At 34.8% G+C, this 21,859-nt stretch overlaps 1 protein-coding gene across 1 annotated transcript in view; it reads left to right on the forward strand.

The window, feature by feature from the left end:
• Positions 1-21,859, forward strand: part of LOC136032746 (bifunctional arginine demethylase and lysyl-hydroxylase JMJD6-like) — a 52,402-nt gene that overhangs the window by 4,331 nt on the left and 26,212 nt on the right. The window contains exons 2-4 of the mRNA XM_065713079.1: positions 10,896-11,104; positions 13,849-14,001; positions 18,000-18,196. Coding sequence (XP_065569151.1) covers positions 10,896-11,104; positions 13,849-14,001; positions 18,000-18,196 — 559 coding nt within the window. The remainder of the gene's footprint in view (positions 1-10,895; positions 11,105-13,848; positions 14,002-17,999; positions 18,197-21,859) is intronic.

Raw genomic sequence — 21,859 nt, forward strand, 5'->3', positions numbered from 1 at the left:
GGAATTCAATCTCCAGGGAGCATTCTTCATCAAAGTGGGGTGGATGCAGTCTTGACAGTGTGTCTGCAACTGGTAAGTCCTTTCCTCTAACATATTGAACCGTAATATCATATGGCTGTAGCTGAATCATCATTCTTTGGAGCCTGGGAGGGGCTTGGCTTAGTGGTTTTGACAATATAGCCTCTAGTGGCTTATGATCTGTATGTGCAATGATTCTCCTCCCATAGACAAATTGATGAAATTTTTTACAGCCATAGAGGATAGCATATAGCTCTTTTTCAATCTGAGAATAGTTTTGTTCTGTTGATGTGAGAGCCCTTGATCCAAAAGCAACAATTTTTCCACCTACGCTCAACTCTGCCCCAAGACCATGCTTGGAAGCGTCGGTTTTCATCTCAACAGATTTTGCCTTAGTATCAAAGGTTGCAAGGTTATTACAGATCGAAGTTCTGATTCTATTCATTGCTGTTGCATGTTCATTGGTCCACTCAAAGACAGTTTGTTTTCCCAACTCTCTGAGGGGATAGTTTAGAGATGACAAGTTTGGAATGTATTTTGAAAGGAAGTTTGTCATTCCAAGGAATGTGGCCAGTTCGTCTTTGTTTGATGGATGTGGCATCTCAATTATGGCTTGAACTTTTGAAGGATCTGGTTTGATACCATCTGCAGTTATTAGATGTCCAAAATATGGCACGCTTGTTGATCCGAATATGCATTTTTCTGGATTAAACCTTACTCCAACTTCCCTGGCCTTCTCTAGGACTTTCCTTAAATTCTCATCATGTTCTTCATCTTTTCCTGATACAAGGATATTGTCAACAATGACGCCAACGCCTTTCAAGTTGCCAAAGGTTTCTTCCATCTTTCGCTGGAATTCGTCTTGTGCACATATTAATCCAAATGGTATTCTTTTGTATTTGTACCTGCCAAATGGGGTGTTGAAAGTTGTGACAAGTGAAGACTTCTCAGTTAATGCCAGCATCAAATACCCAGATGTTGCATCAAGCTTAGAGAACTTATTATGGCCATGAATTTTGGCGGCTATATCTTCAAAAGTTGGCATTGGATAATAGGGCCTTTGTATGGACTTATTAAGCTCTCTTGGATCCAAGCATAAACGTAACGAACCGTCTGACTTTTCCACGGCTACAATTGAATTAACCCACTTGGTTTGAGTCACCACTCTTTCAATGATGTCTACTTTTTCAAGGCGCTCCAGTTCGCTTTTAACCCTCTCATGTAAGGCAAAAGGTATTCTCCTGACAGGATTAACTGATGGGATTGCATTCTTTTTTACATGGATCTCTACTTTACCTGGGAGTTTACCTATCCCAGCAAAGACGTCATCAAAGTCTTTGGGAATTGGGTTCTTCTGACCACTCTTCTCTGTAGATAAGGAAGAGATAGATGTAGCTACCTTCACAAACCCCATTTCTACAGATGCTTTGTATCCTAGTATTGGGTTTGACTGTGTATCAACTACAAAGAAACTATACTTTTTGTTGATAATTCCTTTATGTCTGCAATTTAAAGAGCATACTCCCGCAATTGGAATGCGAGTTCCTCCATAAGCTACAAGGATCTGACTTGTCTTGTCTAGTTGTGGTTTGGGTTTAAGTCTGTCAAAGACAGATTTTGGGATAACATTTGCTTCAGCTCCTGTGTCGATTTTGAATAGAGTTTCCCATGCTGAATTATTCAGTTTGATAGCCACAGTCGGTTGGCTTGATTTCTCAGCTATGGCTCCAATAAGTAATGCATCAATATAAATTTCTTGTTCTTGATTTCCATCTGTTCCTTCCATATCAATAGTATCTACTGGTTTGCTACAGCAGACACGAGCAAAATGATTTGTCTTTCCGCACTTGGAGCAAGACTGCCCTTTTGCTGGACATTTGTGATTTGGGTCATATGCCTCACCACAGAAGTAACACTTCTTACTTGTTGTGGGTTGGTCATACTTCTTTTGTCTTTTTACATAGTCTAATTCTTGTTTTACATTTGGCTCCTTTACTGTTGTAGGTGACAAGGACATGGCTGACATGGATATGAGCTGCTCTTGTGTTGCCTCAAAAGCTCTTGCAATTGTCACTGTAGTCTCAAGAGTAAGGGTTCCACCTTGAGATAATAGTTTTTCTCGAATTCTATGTTGTTTCAGTCCACATATTAATCTGTCTCTCACCATCTCCTTCTCAAAATTGTCTGTAAACTCACAGTCTTTGACAGGCACCTTGAGGGCTGTAATGTAATGTTCAATTGATTCATGCTCCAACTGATCCCGCTTATGGAATTTATAGCGAGCAAATATAGGATTGTTCATAGGAGCAATATACTCTTTAAATTTCTTAAGATAAACATCAAGTTTGTCTTTTTCTTCTGATGTTAATGTCCAGGTACTAAAGACATCTCGTCCTTTTTCTCCTAGCCACAGAAGAAGGTATGAACATTGTTGTTTGGCATTCTTTCCACTCAGCGGCCCGTTGAATATGAGATTTACATGCTGTTCAAATTTTGTCCATGCTTGTAGACTGGCTGATTCCCAGTTGAATGATGGGCATGGAAGAAGATTGTCCATTTCTGAAACTTCTGACACCATGTATTGTTACCAGTTGAATAATTTATTAAGCCAACCGACCTGCAACAAAACTACATAAGCAAACAACAATCATAGGATAATAAGCAGCAAGCATAAGCATAAAAGCACTAAACACAACAGATTCCATGTTATAATTTATAAGTACATCCAAGGCCAGGCGGATGGCACATAATTCAGCAGACAAGATAGAAGATCCCAATGGGAGAGGAGAATAAATGTTCTAATTCAGGGATGGGATACATGCTCCTGCTCCAGCTCTTTCCCTCTGGACCAATCCATCTGTATATATTTTTCTATAGTTGGGGTAAGCCTTTGAGATGTGTTCAGCCAAAATAGTCTGGATCTTGTAATTAGGAATCAAATCTTTACTAATAGAGATAAGTTCTACTTGACTGCTTGGAGGACTCATTTCCCATGGGGGGGATTCAGTAAAGGGATATGCATAAAGCAAATGTTGATTCCAGTTTGGGACCTCCAGTTGAAACTAATTCCATGATGAATGGGCATTGGGACAGGCTGACTTCTCAGCAAAGGTATGTGCATATACAGCATGCTTGGCTCCATAAGCCTGGATATGCAAGAAATATTTTATCCTTGGACTAGATGCTCTTTCACTTAGGGACACCAATCCCGACAGTATTCTTAACTTTGACAGAGGAGTATGCTTATGCACACCCAAAGCTATTAGAATAGCAGAATTTTGTAAAGATTCGAGGATTTTGAATGAGGATGGAGGACAAGCTAAAAAAATGTGAATCCCATATTCTATATTTGAACAAATATATAATTTGTAAAAATCCAAAATAATTTTTGGGTGACATCCCCACTTACTTCCAGCAAGTCTTTTTAGAATACAAAGTCTCTGAATAATCAGAGATTTCAAAGAATTAATATGTTCATTCCACTGCATTTTAGAATCCATTAATAAACCAAGTAACTTCACTGAATTGCAATATGGGATCTCCCTTGAGAAAATTGTCAGTGGATTAGGAGGATCTAGAGTACCATTAGTAAATATAATGGCTTTAGTTTTACTGATTGAGATTGGGAAGCCAAATGCTAAAGAGAATCTCTGGACTAAACTTATATCCTGTTGTATAAGGCTTTGAAGAAGGCTAATATCCCTTCCCGACTTCCAAATGATCAAATCATCTGCATAAAGGCCAAATGATGCATGAGATACTTGAAATTCAGAAACATACAAGTTGAATAGAAGAGGACCCAATATTGCACCTTGAGGAAGTCCTCTTGTAATGGGGCATTGCTCACCTCTAGACTGATTTACTTGAACGTAAAAATATCTATCAGTTAGAAAAGACTTTATAAAACTTATAAAAGGATACGGGAAGTCAAGATTTATTAGGATTTCCAATAATTTATTGTGGACTACATTACCATAGGCATTTGCCCAGTCAAACAGAACAGCCATTGTGACATGTCTTATTTTAAGAGAGTTACAAACATCAATTTCTAGCCAGGTAATGTTGTCTAAAGAGCTATGTCCTTTTCTGAAACCTGTTTGTTCACTAGGAAAGAGATTGTTGACTTCAGCAAACCACTCAATTCTTGATAAGACAAGCCTTTCCAGAACTTAACTAAAGGAAGGTAATACCAATATAGGACAGTAAGACTTAAGATCATTAGATGAATAAGAAGGTTTTAAAGCTAGGAATACTTGAGCAATCTTCCAAGCATCTGGGAACTTTTGACTTGACCAAATAAGATTATAAAGACTTAAGAGGGTTGTATGAACCACCTTTGGGGACTCAAGAATCCACTTCATATAAATACCATCATAACCTGGGGGAGACTTGATGTTAAAAGAATTAAGTGCGACACAAAATTCATCTTGGGAAAAAGGTTTCATCAGAGTACCCTTATAAGAACAGGTAAGAGGGAGATTACAAAAAGGAGGTCGGCTGGGATGAAAATCTGAGCAATCATTTTTAAAAATATCAGTAAACAGATCTGCCTTCTTTTTATCTGAGACAATTGGATATCCATCCTGAATGATATCATATCTACGGTCATCATTAGGCTGCTTTCCACTATTTAGTTGGCTAATGAAATTATGGACCTTTGAAATTGGGGTTCTAAAACTGATACTTGAGCTGAAATTCAGCCATGTACTCTGTTTGGCTCTCCTACAAAATATTTTCACCTTAGCAACATGACTGCTTATAAGAGATTGCTCCAGTTCCAAAAATTGTATTGCTGTTGACTGAGGTGGGTGCTTTTGAAACATTTTACGAGCCTTTCTTTTTGCCAGAACTGCAACCCTACACTCATCACTCCACCAATTCTTGGGTCTTTTGGAGCCATTGTAAAAATGCTCCCTAGTCACTGGAATTGCCAATTTAGCTGACTCCAGCAGGATTGATCTCAAATTAGACTCAATGGCATTAATATCAGAATTAGGAGAAATAAAGGAAAAATCTACTTCATTTAATATCTCACAAAAAAGGGACCAATTACGTTTGGAGTTAATAAATGTAGGGACGTAGGGTTTGGGAGTGTAGCATAAATCTTGAAATGATGTAAGAATTGTACAATGATCAGATTGAAGAGACGACACCTTTACCATCTGAACTAAATCATAATATGAAGAAGGACCTAGAAGCAAATCTATAGTTGAGAAAGAGTTAGAGGAAATATTATACCTGGTCTGAAAGTCAAATGGAGTGAAAATCAAGGTGTCAGGAAAATTGGACAATATGTACTACCAGCTGCTTTGTTGCTACCAGCTGATTGTTCTCAGAGAGGACTATGGGCATTAAAATCACCAAAAATAAAGGTATTATTACCTGATAATTCTGTTTCCAAGATACTTTGGATGTCCTTACTCCCACATGGATTATACAAGGATTTTATGGCAAGATGGTTACCATTGGCTAAGGTAATTATTATACCTACAACATCTATTTCATCCCTGTAGATAGTTAAGGGTTGAGGGGAGTGTTGGATTGAAACATGAACAAAGATTGCCACACCCCCTCCCAGTAAGACCCAATTGCTGATGAGAGCTAAGGGTTACAGTTTTATGTATGACCTCTTGAATTAAATAGAAAAAGCAACAAAAAACATTCAAAATTTAGAGTAGGAGGGAATGTCTCAACCCCCACCCTACCCTAATTCACCCTTAACACAAGTCATTTTAATTGTAAAACTACTAATGCCAAACTACTTCTTCAGCTTGGACAAACTTTCAGTACAGTTTTTTTCCTTCTCTAATGAAAACCCCTTTGAACTATAGCTTCAACCTTTAAATAGATCTGACATGATATGAACTTACAGAAATTGTCATCATGTCACCCAGAAGTGGTATGATGACACCCTGGGAGATGCAGTTGCAGGTTTATTGGCCAAAGTACTATTTTAACATTTACAGGAGAATAGGGAATTGACAGAGCTCTTTACTTTTCTCCCAATGTCAGGCTATGATAAGGTGGCTACTATTTAGGGTGCAATCACTTTAATTGTCTCCCAATTTGCAAAAGTAGTATTTTGTACAAGAATGTTTCACCATTATTTCACTTGAAAATTAACATAAACAATGTATTTTAAGAAAGTTATGACATTGGCTCTAATTGCTCAATTTCTTTACATATATGATATTTGATTTGAGGCATTAATGAAAATGTATATAAGTAATTTTAATTGAATTATTGCTCAGTTGAAGAGCATATATGTGTTTTAAGCTCCTTCCCATGGACTCAGTAGCATTTTTTTATTTCTTTTTTTTTGAAATTTTCAGTTACTACACAGATATTCTTTCAAAGTTGAATGATTACAAAACATTGAAAGGTCTTCTCCACGCAAAAGAATGAGTGGCGTTCCTTTCCTCATCCAATGGAGGAAAAGGACCCTCTCCATTGTATACTTCATGAAAACATTCTAGTATGTGCAGAAATTTTGATATTTAGGCCTATAAATCAATTCTCTTAATTGTATCATGAACTATCATCATCATCAATTGCATCATCAACTTCCTGAATGGCAACACAGCTGTACACACTCCTCTGTCCTAATATATTCAAAGCTTCCTTCTTTGAAAGAAACTTCATTCCTTCTTTAAAGGAATAAAGTTTCATTTTTCTTTAAAGCCTTTCTTATAACCTCCTCCCACTTCATTTGGGGACAACCTGCTTTTCAATTCATCCTTGATAAATGGCTGAAAAGTATTATTGTTGGCAATTTGTCAACCTTCATCTGCTGAGCTTATTTTAGCCCAAGAAAGTGGCATAGAACAATATTCTTTGTGCAGCCTACTGTTTAAAATACTACTGTCAGTCAAATCAGTACCCAACAATCACACTTATTGGGGGGGGGGGGAATTTTATTCAAGATGCTACTAGGTTAAATTCAGAATATTGCACAATACATAGTAAATAAACATAAATTAAGTAATGGTGATCAAGCTTTTACAAAGATAATCAACAATGAGTTGCTGCTGGCAACTTTAAAAAAGTTTTATATATACTTCATATAAAATATACTTTAAAAAAGTATATTTTATACTTTATATTGTATAATATACTAATGATATATAATATACTTTATAATATACTAATATACCAATATACTGTAAAAAAGCTTTTGTGTGGGCTAAGGTGTATTTCATATACATTTGGTTTTTTTTTCAGTAGGCTTCATCACTAATGTTGCAGAACCTATCCCCCCACCTCCCCAACCTCCCATCTCAGCACAGGACACTCTTATCTTATATTTGGACAAAGCACCATTCTTACAGCCCTGTGTGTATTGTGCTTTCCAGTTGCATGCAATTTTGAACAGATTTTCACTCTGTAAGATTAAATTTGTTGTGCTAAACTTCTTCTATGCATGATTCATTGAAATATTACTTATTACTTTTCATTAAGTTGATTTGGTAATGGATTTGCTGCTTTATATTAATAAATAGCATTGAACAGTGGGCCACATAAAGCAAAAGCAAAAATACTGCATAATTCCAAGTTTTGTTATATTTATATCCAAGTCTAATATTATATTATAACATGGACCTTATGATATTTCAAAATTAGACAAATACACATATGAAATAAACCTACAATAAACACAGACTGGTTACTAAAATTGTAGTCATCTATGTTTTTCTATATTAAATTCCTTTATCACTTTATCAAAGTCAATTTGTACTTCTCTTTCAATTACCAACAGTGCAAGTTAAGATAAGTAGATAACTTCGAAGACCACACTGCCTTTCCATGTCGAAAGTAAAACAGTTCAGAATAGGGATGATACCTTTTTATTGACAGTGAAATATAAAATTGTTTAACTGGATATTTCGAACACATATACAGTGTTCATCATCAGCAGTAAAACACTGTATATGTGTTCGAAATATCCAGTTAAATAATTTTATATTTCACTGTCAATAAAAAGGTATCATCCCTATTTTGAACTGTTTTACTTAAGTTAAGATAATCTTTCTTACCCCATGGTGTTGCAGCAGTATATCTTCAACCATCAAAGGCAAGAAAGAGATCTTTTACATGATGCAGAATTCATAGGAATAATGAAGTACACTTTGAATAGATCAAATATCAGAGGAAATACACATTTCAAGTGTTTTTCAGCAAAAACAGATGCTCTTTCTAGAATGCTTTTGTTTTTTATATCCTCAACTTCATAATGTAACTTGTAACTCAGACATGCAGCATTCAAAATCAAGCTTATAGTATTTACACACTGAGCTTACACTGTCTTTGTTTGTTTTGTTTGTACCTATCATTACGCTTAAGTTGTTCAATCCAAACTGTTCTCTTCTAGCCTTCTTTTAATCTCTGTAGTTAGAAGATCAATAACAGGATCAACGCTATATTTTTGAAAAACTCTTGTGCTGCTTTATTTGGAACTATTGTATCACACCTAATTTCACTGGGGGTTTACATTTCTAGGGCATTTCAGAACCTCTAAAATCATATTTATTAGCTAATTCTGAGCTTTGAAGGCAATCATGAAGTGCCATATGATAGCCACAATTTTTTTTTTGTTTAATATCTATCTTTAGTATCTTAAATATCAAATTTTTTTATTTAATTTCACCAGTTGAAACATGAAGGACGCATGGCAAAATACATGGAAAATACATAATTTGGTTATATATTTACATACTAGGGGGGATTGTGGGTAAACTATAGCACAGCTGCAGTCAAAATCTGTTAATTCTACAAAATCAAAATCTGTCAAATTCAAAATCTGTCAAAATCAAAATCTACAAAGTCAAAATCTGTTAATTATTCTACACATTATGAAGTGAGTATAAGAAAAAAGTTTTTAACATATTTCTTTCTCAACCACCTCGAATCTAAACTTATAAAAAATTAAGTTGTGGACAAAGTCAACAAAGTCATAATACCATTCAATGCTTGGGATTTTAGGTTCTTAGACCTCTGTAGGTCTGAATCCCTTCAGCACTGCCCTATGGGATATCCTAGACCAAGTATCAAATAATTGTTTAATTAGCTTAAAATACAAAATTAACATACCATAGTCTCATTTAGATATTGAAGACAGTTGAACTTGTTTCTCACTATAGTGTATTTTTAGCACTAGATCTGCCAACAAGTGCAAAATTCTCCCTGGTTGATGTTACACTGATGTTGCATAAGAAGTAGATGACCTATTTCCTTGATGATAAGGGGCAGTATATTTGTATAAATATTAATAAAAGAGCATAATAGACCACTATTTTTCACATTTTTTACATTACAAACGAGCTGGGATTAATAAAAAAAAATATCTGGCAAAGTAAAGGGTGCATTTGAAGCTAAAAATGAACAACAGTTTTAATGTTACTTAATGAATTATAGTTTTTCTCCAAATTATGCTCCTCTCCCCCCAAACAACACCACTACCAACAATATCTATAGATGATTCTTCTGGAAAACATCTAACAAAGTGCCCACATTTCAGAACCAATCTTGACCACTATCATAACAGAGGAGTAGCTCCAGCATTTTATTGGGGTGAGAGGCAAGAGGGGTCCAAATCTGGATAGTCAAGAGGCATGGGCTATTTAATAGTTTTTTCTCAACGTTATTGGGGAGGGGGGAATTGCTCCCCTTTGCCCCCTGATCATCACTGTAGCTTCTATTGTCCTAATTGTGGTTGGTAGAATTATCTTCCTATTCTTCCAAACTCTTCCCAAGTGGGAAAAAACACCTGGGGCCTTGGCCATTCTACTCTTTACATCTTCAGCATATCCACCATCTTAACCACTAATACTACCCAGGTAAGTGGTGCTATCTGCTCAATTAATCTTCTCATTACACAAGATCGCCTCTTTGCCTTCACCTATTCGCTTAAATCGTATATCGCTGGCAAATACGATTTAAGGTAAGGTATTCTTGCACCCTGTGCTCTCAAAACCTCATAAAAATCATTCCTTTTTTCCTAGGATACTCCTGTCATTTGCATAATCTAAGCCTATGGTAGTTTTACCTTCCCATTTAATTCCATGCTCTCCCATAGCTTTTGCTGGGTTCCTTAGGAGAAAGTCCATCAAAATGATCCAAATAAATGGGAATAGAATTTGACAGTGCTTATGCCTTCATTCAGTTGAAAACTGGCTAATAACCAAATTTCCTATCTTAATCACAACAATATTGTTCTTGTACATAGCACTAATTGCTTTTATCCAGGTTGCAGCAGTAGCTAGCAACCTAGTAAGAAACAGTCACATTCCATACTAAGAAGTACAGTAGTCCATAATTCCTAAAATTAAAAGCACATAATTCATAATTCAAAGCACAAAGTATACTATTAGAATCACATTTTCCAAAACCACGATGTAGGAAACGTACAGCTCCTTGGCTTGAATAACTAAGAAAATCCATTGCTTTGAAAAGTATGAAAAGTTGCTTGAACTACAATATTCTGCATCAAGGGTATCTTTTTTTCCCCTGCAGCTTGTGGGGCACTGGAACATCATAGAGGGTTGTTTAATGGCTCATTTTAAAGGAAATTAATGTATTTAAAAATCTTTTATAATTCACAAAGATAATTTTTAAAATAATATCAATTTTACACAAAAAACCTTTTTTTTGTACAAGATTGATGAATGATGTCATAATCTTAGGGTGTAACCATATATGGCATAAAAGGAAATGCAGTATTATAGTGTTAGAGCCCTAACTGACAACGCTTTTCTGAAAAATCTGAAAAAATCAATGACTAATTTAGTTATATTTACTATTTAATCTTTGATCTGCTTGCTTTTTTAAATATTTGATTGCTGACGATTCTTTTTCTTTATTACCCATTTCTTTTTGTATAGAATTAAGCACACCAAGTCTCTGGACAGAACAGAATTATGCACAGACCTTTGACTGTAGTCCGTGCAAAATAGAAGATAATGTTGAAAGGATTTCTGTTCATGATGTTTCAACTGGAGAATTTATTGAAAAATTTGAAAAGACCTATCAACCTGTAGTTATTACTGGCATTCAAGATTCTTGGGACGCTAATGTCAAATGGACTCTAGAGGTAAAGTAGTTGTTTTTCTTATTCTTTTAGTAATTTTCCCACTATACTTTAGTTTTACTTATTTTTGTTGATTTTTATTCATTTATTTATTTCATGTCAGTTTATTTACTACATTTCACTATTAATCAATTATATTATAATTGTATATATTACAATTATATAATAATCAATTATATCACTATTAATCAATAATTTCTTAGTAATTAAGAAATTGAACTAACCTTTTAATAATTTAATTTCTTTGATAGTTTTGGTACTATTTAGGTTATTGATTTTTGTTATATTAAATAGCAACGAAGACCCCATTGCCTTTCCATCACAAACATCAGAAACAAGAAGAACTATAGGGAATTCTTTTTGCAAGACACTGGAATTCTAATTTGAATGAATATTTTAGCCCTATGTCCAATGGCCGCCCTCAGCAAAACATAAATATATGAAAGAAAAGAGACTTAAAATAACATGCTACCATTAAAATTAAAATTAAAATTTTAAAACAGTCCCAGCATGCCTGCTTCAGCGAAGTTCAACCAAGACTGATAAATAAAGTGAGGTGAAACAAGGCAATTCAGTAATATGAAAGAAAAAAATTAAAAACACGTTTTCATTGTTAATCTTGCCTTTTGAGCAGCTAACCTCTTACTTACATTTAGATCCTCCTAAGCCTGGGGGCGCATAGGGCAGCGACGGTTGACCTCCAGCTTGACTGATCTTGTGCCAAAGACCGAAGTTCGTTCCGAGTGGTTCGGAGACTCATTGCCTCTTTCTCCAGGAATCGACCAAGTGTACTGCGTTGTCTTCCACTCCTTTGAATGCGTGGTGTGGTCCAACACCATAAATCGTGTGGGAGGCGTCTTTCACTCACGCTTGTCATATGCCCCCAATACTTTCATCTTCTCATTCTGATCCCGTTGGTCACCAGTGGTTGTTTAGTATCAGCCCTGATCTGGACATTCGTTACTCTATCTGTCCAATGTACCACAGGGATTTTACGCTGGCAATTATTCTCGAAGCCGAGTAGTCTTGAAAGACTCCAGGACTCGCATACATATAAAAGTACAGAGAGCACATTACTCATAAACAATCGCAACTTCAACTTCTGAGAGTAGTATCTACATCTCCAAATATTCTTCAGCCGAGAAAATGCTCCACCTGCACATGCTATGCGTAGCAAGACTATCACAATTCCCATCTTCGATAATTGTGCTACCGAGGTGCTTAAATTCTCTGATCTCTTCTCGAATCCCACCTGGAATGGTCGTCACAACTGCGTTTGACATACTTTTCGTTTTATCAACAAACTAACCTTATAGATCTTTTTGTAACTGGTTCTGTGTTAATGTCAACTGGTTTTTATAATATTTTGTAAGATCGTTTCTAATTAAATTTGTGTATAGAGCATTTAGTGAATATTCCCCCAAGTTTGAGGAAATATTATTATGAATCTAATGAATCTCTTTTTTCCTTTTTTTTTAGTTTTTTTCTTTTTAGTTTTTTTCTTTTTTTTTCTTTTTTAGTTTTTTTTTAGTTTTTTTCTTTTTTTGTTATTTTTATTTTTTTTTAGTTTTTCTCTGTTTTTAGTTTTTAATTTTTTTTTTAATTTTTTTGTTTTTTAGTTTTTTTTCTTTCATTTTCTTCTTTATTTTTCAGACGTCATATGCAAACCCTCAAACATACAAAAAAAAACATGTTTTAATTTTTTTCTTTTTTTAGTTTTGTAGCTTTTTCAGTTTTTTTTTTTGGCTTTTTTTCTTTTTAGTTTTTTATCTTTTTGCATTTTTGATACCCTGATAGGTCTAAAATTTGTAACAGAAGGACAGTCTCTTGAGGCTTTAAACATGCGGCTTTTAACAAATTGAATCACAAATGTTTTCCACATCGTTCTTGGCTTGAGAATACATCTTATCTTTCACATTGCGGAAGATATTTCTTAGCTCAGTCTTTCTGTCATTTTGAGTTTGCAAGTAGACTTTGTCCCAAATTTTGGTGGGCGAAGAATACAGGACTACTCCCACAAGCTTTGTTGTTGAGCTCCCTCCCTTAAAAAAAGGTGTTATATAGAACTTATTTCAAACCTGAATTCTAGAAAGTTGACAATTCTTCGAATTCTCAAGTATTTCTGAAAACCAAACCTTAATAAAAGCGATTCTCGTTTTAACAACATGATGTTGTTAAATTACCTTAGTAATTGTGTTTTGTAGTATAAGAATATCTTCCACATCGTTCTTGGCTAGATCGTTCTTGGAAAATCAATACGAGATTCCACTTCAAATCTTTTCAAATTTAACTGCCAAAAGAGAAAGAACAAATTCAATATCAAATAACAAAGATGATGAATATGAGCTTATTTATTTGCGTCAATAAACAGGCTTCTCTAATAGCAAGGAATGGAAAGAGGCAGTTGCATGCCATTCTAATACAATGTAGGTTTGCGGCGAAACTTGATACTGATAGATAGATCGTGTATTTCAAAAGCCCAAGAGACACACAAAAATTTATGAAAAATAAAGAAATCACAAACAGAACAAATTACAAAGCACATGGCAACATAATACATAGCGAAAAAATACCTAATGGTAATTTAGCAAGAAATAATTGTAATTCTACATAATAATTAGTTGTATAAACTTCCCTTCTTTCTAAGCTTTTATCTATGTACACACCAACGCGAAATATTGTGCTTCGATTACTACTTTGTAAAATACCAGGAAGTACAATACCAAAATATCACTTTGTATTTACAGAGGCTATCAAAGAAGTATCGAAATCAAAAGTTCAAATGCGGGGAAGACAACGAGGGTTATAGTGTGAAAATGAAAATGAAGTATTATATTCAATATATGACCACAACTGATGATGATAGCCCACTTTACGTTTTTGATAGTAGTTATGGAGAGGTGAGTACTTTTTTCTTAAGAGTGGACACATTCAAACGGTAAATCTTCTTTGTCAGAGGTGTCTTCGTAAGGTAATTTATAAACTATCAACTGAATTTTACTAACTAAAACCGTTTCTCGTTTTACTTAAAATTATTCTAATGGTATGTGTTGGTGTAAGGACATGGGCGTAGGGAGGGGGGAAGTTCAGGTGCAACCCCTCCCCCCCAGAATATCAAATTTATACTAGATATTAACGAGAACTTTTCGTATGTTGGAATTTTTCTGTTGGATGTTCACTGGCAGATGGTTGAAAACGCTGGAAATAAACAGACATTTCCAAATATTGTTTCCGATATCGATATTTACGTTTTGATATTCTACACTGGTTTTTGGTCCAGTATATAAATACATCAATTTGGTATTTAATATCACCCAGCTTTAAATTCTTAAATTGAATCCTTTGAGCAAGAGGCTGTTATCTAATCATAATGTGATTTGTGTCAAGATGCTTTTATCGTGTTCGTGTTTTCTGGAAATCGGAAGTAGGATAGTGTGTCTGTTATATTGTAGTATTGCAAAAAGATAATAAGAATATAACAATCCAAGTAGATTAATGCTGAAGCTCATTGACTTTTAGTGATTTTTGATGAATAAAGATTTCCAAAGGTTAGATAGAACTTGATGGTGATGTGAGGTATTGTAAACTGCTGATATAATTTCAGCTCCCCACCCCTTCCATCACAGAATTGGCTCCTCTCCCTCTCAGACAAGATGCTATCAGTCTACGTCCATGTGTACAGATATCAAACCTTTGGGGTGGGGGGTCATAATTATTTTTCAATTTTCTTAAGTCTTTGGACCAGTTTCAAAGGTGAGTCACCCCCGTAAAGAAAAACGAGAAGCTACATAGAAGAGTACATTTGTGAAGAGAGTGACTACAATAAAGCTTTATTGAATATTTATATTCGATAGCCGTCTCCAGAGACGGCATCAAACAAAAAGGAAAATATAGTTAGTTAGTTCTGTTGGGTAGTGTTAAAGTGTTGGGGGGACCTGTTTATCATTTTTTTTTTTTTTTAATTTTGCTTCAGGTCAGGCTAAAGATAATAGATCTTTTTTTGGAATTTTTTTTACCAAAAATATAACAGGCATATTTGTTGACCCCTTTTTATGGCACTTGTTATTAACCAAATGACATATAGTAATCCGCAAATTCTGTTGGTCGGTCTGTCGGTCCCGGTTTTGCTACTTAGGCACTTCCAGGTAAACTAGGACGATGATATTTATCAGGCGTATCAGGGACCAGACTAGATTAAATTAGAAATAGTCGTCTTCCCGATTTGACCATCTGGGGGTGGAGTGGGGAGCCGGTTAATCCGGAAAAAATAGAAAAAATGAAGTATTATAACTTCTGAACGGGTGATGGGATCTTGATGAAATTTGATGTTTGGAGGGATATCGTGTCTCAGAATTCTTATTTTAAATCCCGACCAGATCCGGTGACAGTGGGGGAGTTGGAGGGGGGAACCTAAAATCTCGGAAAACGTTTAGAGTGGAGGGGTCGGGATGAAACTTGGTGTGAAAAATAAGCAGAAGTCCTAGATACGTAATTGCGATAACCGGAACGGATCTTCTCTGTTTGGGGGAGTTGGTGGGGGAGGGTTAATTCTGGAAAAAAAAATTGAAAAAATGAGGTATTTTTAGCTTAGGAAGGAGCGTCTCTAAGTGTGTGCATGGAGGCCAAGGAGGTATGGGGAGAGGAATACTATTTTAAAGTGTGACTTCAGGGGGAGGATATAAGGTGGGTCATTTCAATAAGAGGTAAATTTATGCCTTTCGGTGACAGAAAGAAGTATTGAGGGAGGTTTAGGTCTTAGAGGGTCCCATATTTTTGCCTGATGTGCAGAGAAAATGAGGACTTAGAGCATTTTATGTGCAATTGTAAGGAGTTAAAGAATTTGAGGGTAGAAACTTTTGGGATTGGGATAAATGGGAAAGATTGGATGGTCGGAATTGTAAAAATTAAGTGTAAAGTGGATATTAAGAACGTGCGGAGGTACGTGCGTGTAGCCATGCAGCACAGAGAGAGATTTTTGAAGGGTGGATGATAGGCGGGACAAGAAAAGAATGTTGGACATTATTTTATATGGTGTGATTGAAGCATTTCTTTTTTTGTAGCGATGATTCATGTAGCTTTAAAACATTTAAAATTTATTGATCATGTGTGTAACATTTTGTCTAATTATGCGAGTTTTATGGTATTATCTGCCTTTTTGTTTTGTTTTCTTTTTCCAATTGTTATGCTTTTTCATAGTTATTATTATATACCCTGTTATGTGAGTTAGTATTATGTGGTATTATTTTGTATTATTTGTTGTTTTTTGCCATGGCCCCTAAGTGGCTTTTGTTGCAATAAATATCTATCTGTCTATCTATTCTTTGTTTTTGACCTTTGGTAATTGGCAAATACACTTTGAACCGCGTTCAATAAAGGACTCGAAAACGCTATGAGCCATGTTCAGTAAAAGACGAAATACGGTCCGTTGTAGCCAAAAATTTAGAAACGTGTTGAAAAAAAAATGTCTTGTGCAAATATTGCCATTCGTAGCTAAATCAGAATGGCAGCGACTATTTTAATCAGCCTTATTAGTAAAAGTTTGTTGGGGAAATAAATCTATGGGAATTTCGAAAAAATAGCCTGAAACCCCTCAAAAATGTCGTCGGACAGAACCAAAAAGTACGCCATTGGAATCGCCATTGCCAAAAATTGCTTGTAGACCTCATCTATTGGTTAGGGAGTTTCGCATCGAATTGAATTGGTTTTCCTCCCTGCCAACAATAAAGTCAAGATAATTTAAAAATATAATCATTTAAAAAGTTTGATATGCCGTTAAAAGGCATGAGCAAGCAACCACTGTACGTTCCATCCTATATAACAGTCAATTGTATTATTTCAGGAAATATATTAAAAAAACCTTTCATATTACATAGCTGCTACGGGGCTTGGGCAAGAGCAGCCAAACAAGTTCACTCATTGACTGTTAGATTCGGACTGAAATTATTCACCATTTTATTAGTCAGAAAAAGAACAAAACAACAAAATATCTGCCTTTGTTGAAGTTGCGTTTTTAATTTATATATTGCATATATGGATAAAGTGATTGGCTTCTTTTCGTTTTTTTTCATTCCCTTTGCAATTGTTCTTTTGTTTTGAACTATTTTTATTTCATTTTTTATGTGAAATGAATTATTATCCGTTTCAGATCATTTTTAATTGGATTCAGGTTTAGTTCAGCTTTTAATTTGTATTGCATCTATGGTATAACGCGCCAATGATTGGGTTCTTTTCGTTTTTTTTTTTTTTCATTTTCTTTGCAATTGTTATTTTGTTTTGAACTTTTTTTTTCATTTTTTATGTGAAATGAATTTTTATCCGTTTCAGATCATTTTTAAATCAGTTCAGGCTTAGTTCAGCTTTTAATTTATGTTGCGTCTATGTTATAAAGCACCAGTGATTGGCTTTTTTTCATTTTCTTTGTAATTCTTCTCTTGTTTTGAACTATTCTTATTTCATTTTTTTATGTGAAATGAATTATTATCGGTTTCAGATCATTTTTAATTTGATCCAGGTTTAGTTCAGCTTTTAATTTATATTGCATCTATGGTATAAAGCGCCAGTGATTGGCTTCTTTTCGTTTTTATTTTTATTTTTCATTTTCTTTGCAATTGTTCTTTTGTTTTGAACTATTTTTATTTCATTTTTTTATGTGAAATTAATTATTATCCGTTAATTCGATTCAGGTTTAGTTCAGCTTTTAATTTATATTGCATCTGTGGTATAAAGCGCCAGTGATTGGCTTCTTTTCGTTTTTTTTTCTTTTCTTCGCAATTGTTCTTTGTTTTCAACTATTTTATTTCATTTTTTTACGTGAAATGAATTATTATCCATTTCAGATCATTTTTAATTCGATTCAAATTTCGTTCAGCTTTTTATATGTTTAAGTTATTGTTTTTAGCATCCAAAAAGGAACCGCTTGCTAGAAGACTATGATGTGCCTGTATACTTTCGAGATGACCTTTTCAAATATGCTGGGGAGAAGAGAAGACCTCCTTATCGGTGGTTTGTTATGGGTCCGGCACGAAGTGGCACAGGAATTCACATTGATCCCTTAGGAACCAGTGCTTGGAATGCCTTAGTTTTTGGACATAAAAGGTGAACTTTTAACATGTATTTGGCTGTTTTAGTTCAGTTATAACTATTCAGAGATTTGAAGGCCCCATAATATATGACTATACTGAAGATCATTTGATGTTTAAAGATCTTTCTTAAATACATTTTTATGTTTTTAAGACTTTTTTTTAATATTTTTTGTAATGCAGTTTTAAGCCTTACTAGCAAAAAAAATTAATTACAAAATGAATTTATATCCATTTATATTATATAGATATAACAAACGTCAATTTGGGTTGGTCATTTTTTTCGTGTCTAACGTAAATTTGCTATTTATTAGAGCAATTTTTGCACAAGCTAATATAATATGGAGTATCCATTATTTCACTAATTTCCTCTGTTACCCTAGTTATGGAATAGCATCATGGCGACTGTTTTTACTGTCAAAATAAAAATTTACGACAATGTTTTTCTAAAAAATATGTAAATTCCCAGGAAAAGTTACTTGTAACTTTTGTTAATTGTTATCCAAGCCAAATTAATCAAACACTTGGGAAACCATAGGTTCTATAACTATCTTAGCTCTATGACTATCTACCTTGGTTCTACTGCCCTAGCAATGACGCATGGACGGATAATGGATAGACATATTTATTAATAAATGAAATAACCTCCTCTTTATACAATTCTAATAAGGGGGGGGGGAATTAATGCCAGGTTTGTTTCTCACTCAATTGGACTATCTGTCTTGGCTTTTTCTAGAATTAGCCATGACTTGATGCCCACAACTATTCAATTTTATTTCAAATCCGCATGTCTTTTTCATTTGTTGATGTTTTCTTGACAGTTATGTATAATGAGAATTATCAACTATTAATATTCGGCTCTGGATTCCACAGCTTCTACTTCACATTAAATGTATTACTGTTGACCATTGATCATGACTAAGATGTCAAATCTTCCGTGTTCGCTTGTAAACTATCCTTATTTAAAGATTCATTGGATTGCTTGTTTTCAAGAAAGGTCAGGCTTTATTTAAGAAATATGAAACTTCATAAAACTGGTAGGGTCCTATAGCCTTGTCATAAACTGATAAGGTCCGGTAGTTTTGTTATAAACTGAAAGGGTCATATAGTTTTTGTATGAAATCGTAATGAGTTTCTTCAATATGGTGGCTGTGAGGTTAAAAATAAGTTACTGAGGATTATGAATATAATTTTTGATAAAGGGGAAGTACCTAATGATTTTATGAACACCTTAATTAAACCACTGTATAAAAAAGGTGATAAGAGAAAGTGTGGTAATTATTGAGGCATTAGTATAGTCTTTGTAGATAGCAAATTGCTTAGCAATACGATACTTTTTAGACTGAGAGATGCTGTAGACAAAGTATTAAGAGAAGAACGTGTGCTTTTAGAAAAGGTAGAGGTGTCGGCCAAATGTTTACTCTCAAGATAATAATTGAGAATAGCCTTAGTTATCATACACCTTTGGTCCTTAGTTTTATAGATTATGAGCAAGCGTTCGATTATGTTGATAGAAGAGCTTTAGCAAAGATGTTATCCTTGTATGGTATACCAGACAAATACATTAAAGTGCTCAGTGCTATGTATGAGAATAAAACTGATTTGGTCAAGGTAGGAAGTGAGGTTAGCAACTGGTTTCATATTAAATCAGGAGTTAAGCAGGGTTGTGTTCTATCCGTATTTATATGGATCATTTTGATAAAATTCGTCTTAATGAGCTCAGAAAAAGCATTGGGGGACCACGGAATCAAATGGGGATTATGCTTTTGATTTAAGCATCCTAGATGAAAGTATGAGCAAAATGAATGAATTTTTAGAGGTTTTGCGTGTTCAGGGAGCTATAATAGGTTTAAAAATTAATGTTACGAAGACTAAGGCTAGGATTAAGTGAAGATGAAAAGGTGACGCTGGGTAACGAAAAGATTGATCAGTTGATCATCTTCACGTACCTTGGTAGTATTACTAATAAAGACGGTGGGAGCAGTGAAGATGTTAAAAGTAGAATAGCCAAGGCTCAGGGTGATTTTTCACAGTTAAAAAGAGTTTGGAAGAATAAGAAGATAAGTCTGCAAACCGAGATAATTTTAGAAGCTTCAGTGATCAGATATGGCTCAGAAGCATGGGCGCTCCGAAAAGCGGATGAGATTTACTATATGTTTTTTAGATTCAAACGCTAGGCTGTACGAAAAGTGTGGTTCAATCCCGCTTTCTAGTGCTATAATGAGAGGAAGGTTGAGATGGAAAGGGTATGATTGGCGATGAAGGATGACAGATTGCCGAAGATAGTTCTTTTTGGCCAACTGTCTAGGGCTAAGCGGAAATCAGGTCGTCCTAAGTTGGGGTGGGAGGATGTCATAAAGAAAGATTTAAAGGAAATAGGAACTTCCTTGGAGGGAGTAAAGAGGAATGCTTGGAATAGATCGGAATTGAGGAGCGTGCGTAGCTGGGTTGGCCTCAGGTGGCTTGGTGCTGCGGTGAGTTGTTAGCATTATTAGTAGTAGATAAGGTCCTGTTGCTTTGTTATAATCTAAAAGGGGTCACCTAGCTTTGTCAAAAACTGATAGGGTCCTGTAGCTTTGTTATATACTGAAAGGGACACATAGGCTTGTCATAAACTGGTTAGTTCTTATAGCATTACTCTAAACTGAAAGGGTCATGTATCAACTAATAAATAGGATCAAGTATATTAAATAGTCAAATAAAAATGAAAATAATTCAACAATAACAATTTTGAAATCTGAAGAAAAGCAAGACTTGCAGGATAATATGTGTATGTAGAAGCCCAGGTTTGGGATTGAGAAAAATACTATAAAAAGTCCCTTCAATAGATAAATGGCACCTTTAGCCTTTAGCATTTTTCTAATTGTAAGTTCACTTTTGAAATCTGAAGAAACAGAACGTTTACGTCAGATTAAAATTAATAAAGCAAGACTTGTAGCATAAGATGTGTTTGCAAGAGCCCATATTTGGGGTTGGTAGAAATACTACAAAAGGTCCCTTCAATAAATAAACGGCACCTTTAGCCTATAGCATTTTTCTAAATGTAAGTTTATTTTTAACCAGTACTTTGGGACAGGCCATATTGTTTCGATTGTAAGTGTTACTTATTGATGTTTGTCTGTAAATCATCAGTCACGCTATATTCCTGTTGTATTATTGAAACAAATAAATCTATATGTAATCAATAAATAACCAAGATTTTCCTCGTTCAAGACTCAGCAGAATCGTGTCTAATCGTGATTATCTCCTCGCTAGCTTGGATTCTATGAAATCAGCAAGTTATTAGTTCTGTTCATGGTCGGACGAGAGTGTGCAGTTAATTAGCACCAGTTCGTTTCGCGTCCGTTCAGGGTGCTAGCTTCCAAGACGAGACTTTGCAGTGAATGGATTGCACTTAAAAGGGATTGGAAAGGGCAAAGGAAAGAGGAAAAGGGCAAGAGGAAAGGGAAAAGGGATTGCCCTTAAAAAGACTGTCGGCACAAAAGAATTATAAACTGATTGGGTTCTATAGGTTTTTTTTATGATGCGTTGAAAAGTATTGCATTTTCTTTCAGGATCTGGAACTTTATATAGCTTTTAATAGGACTATAATCTTCATATAGCTTTGATCATGATGTTTGACTCCTTAATACAAAGGAAAGATATATTTTAGAAGAAACAGGGCCTCGGAAAGATGTTA

This window comes from Artemia franciscana, chromosome 11 (genome assembly GCF_032884065.1).
Source record: "Artemia franciscana chromosome 11, ASM3288406v1, whole genome shotgun sequence".
In the NCBI taxonomy this organism is placed as follows: domain Eukaryota; kingdom Metazoa; phylum Arthropoda; class Branchiopoda; order Anostraca; family Artemiidae; genus Artemia; species Artemia franciscana.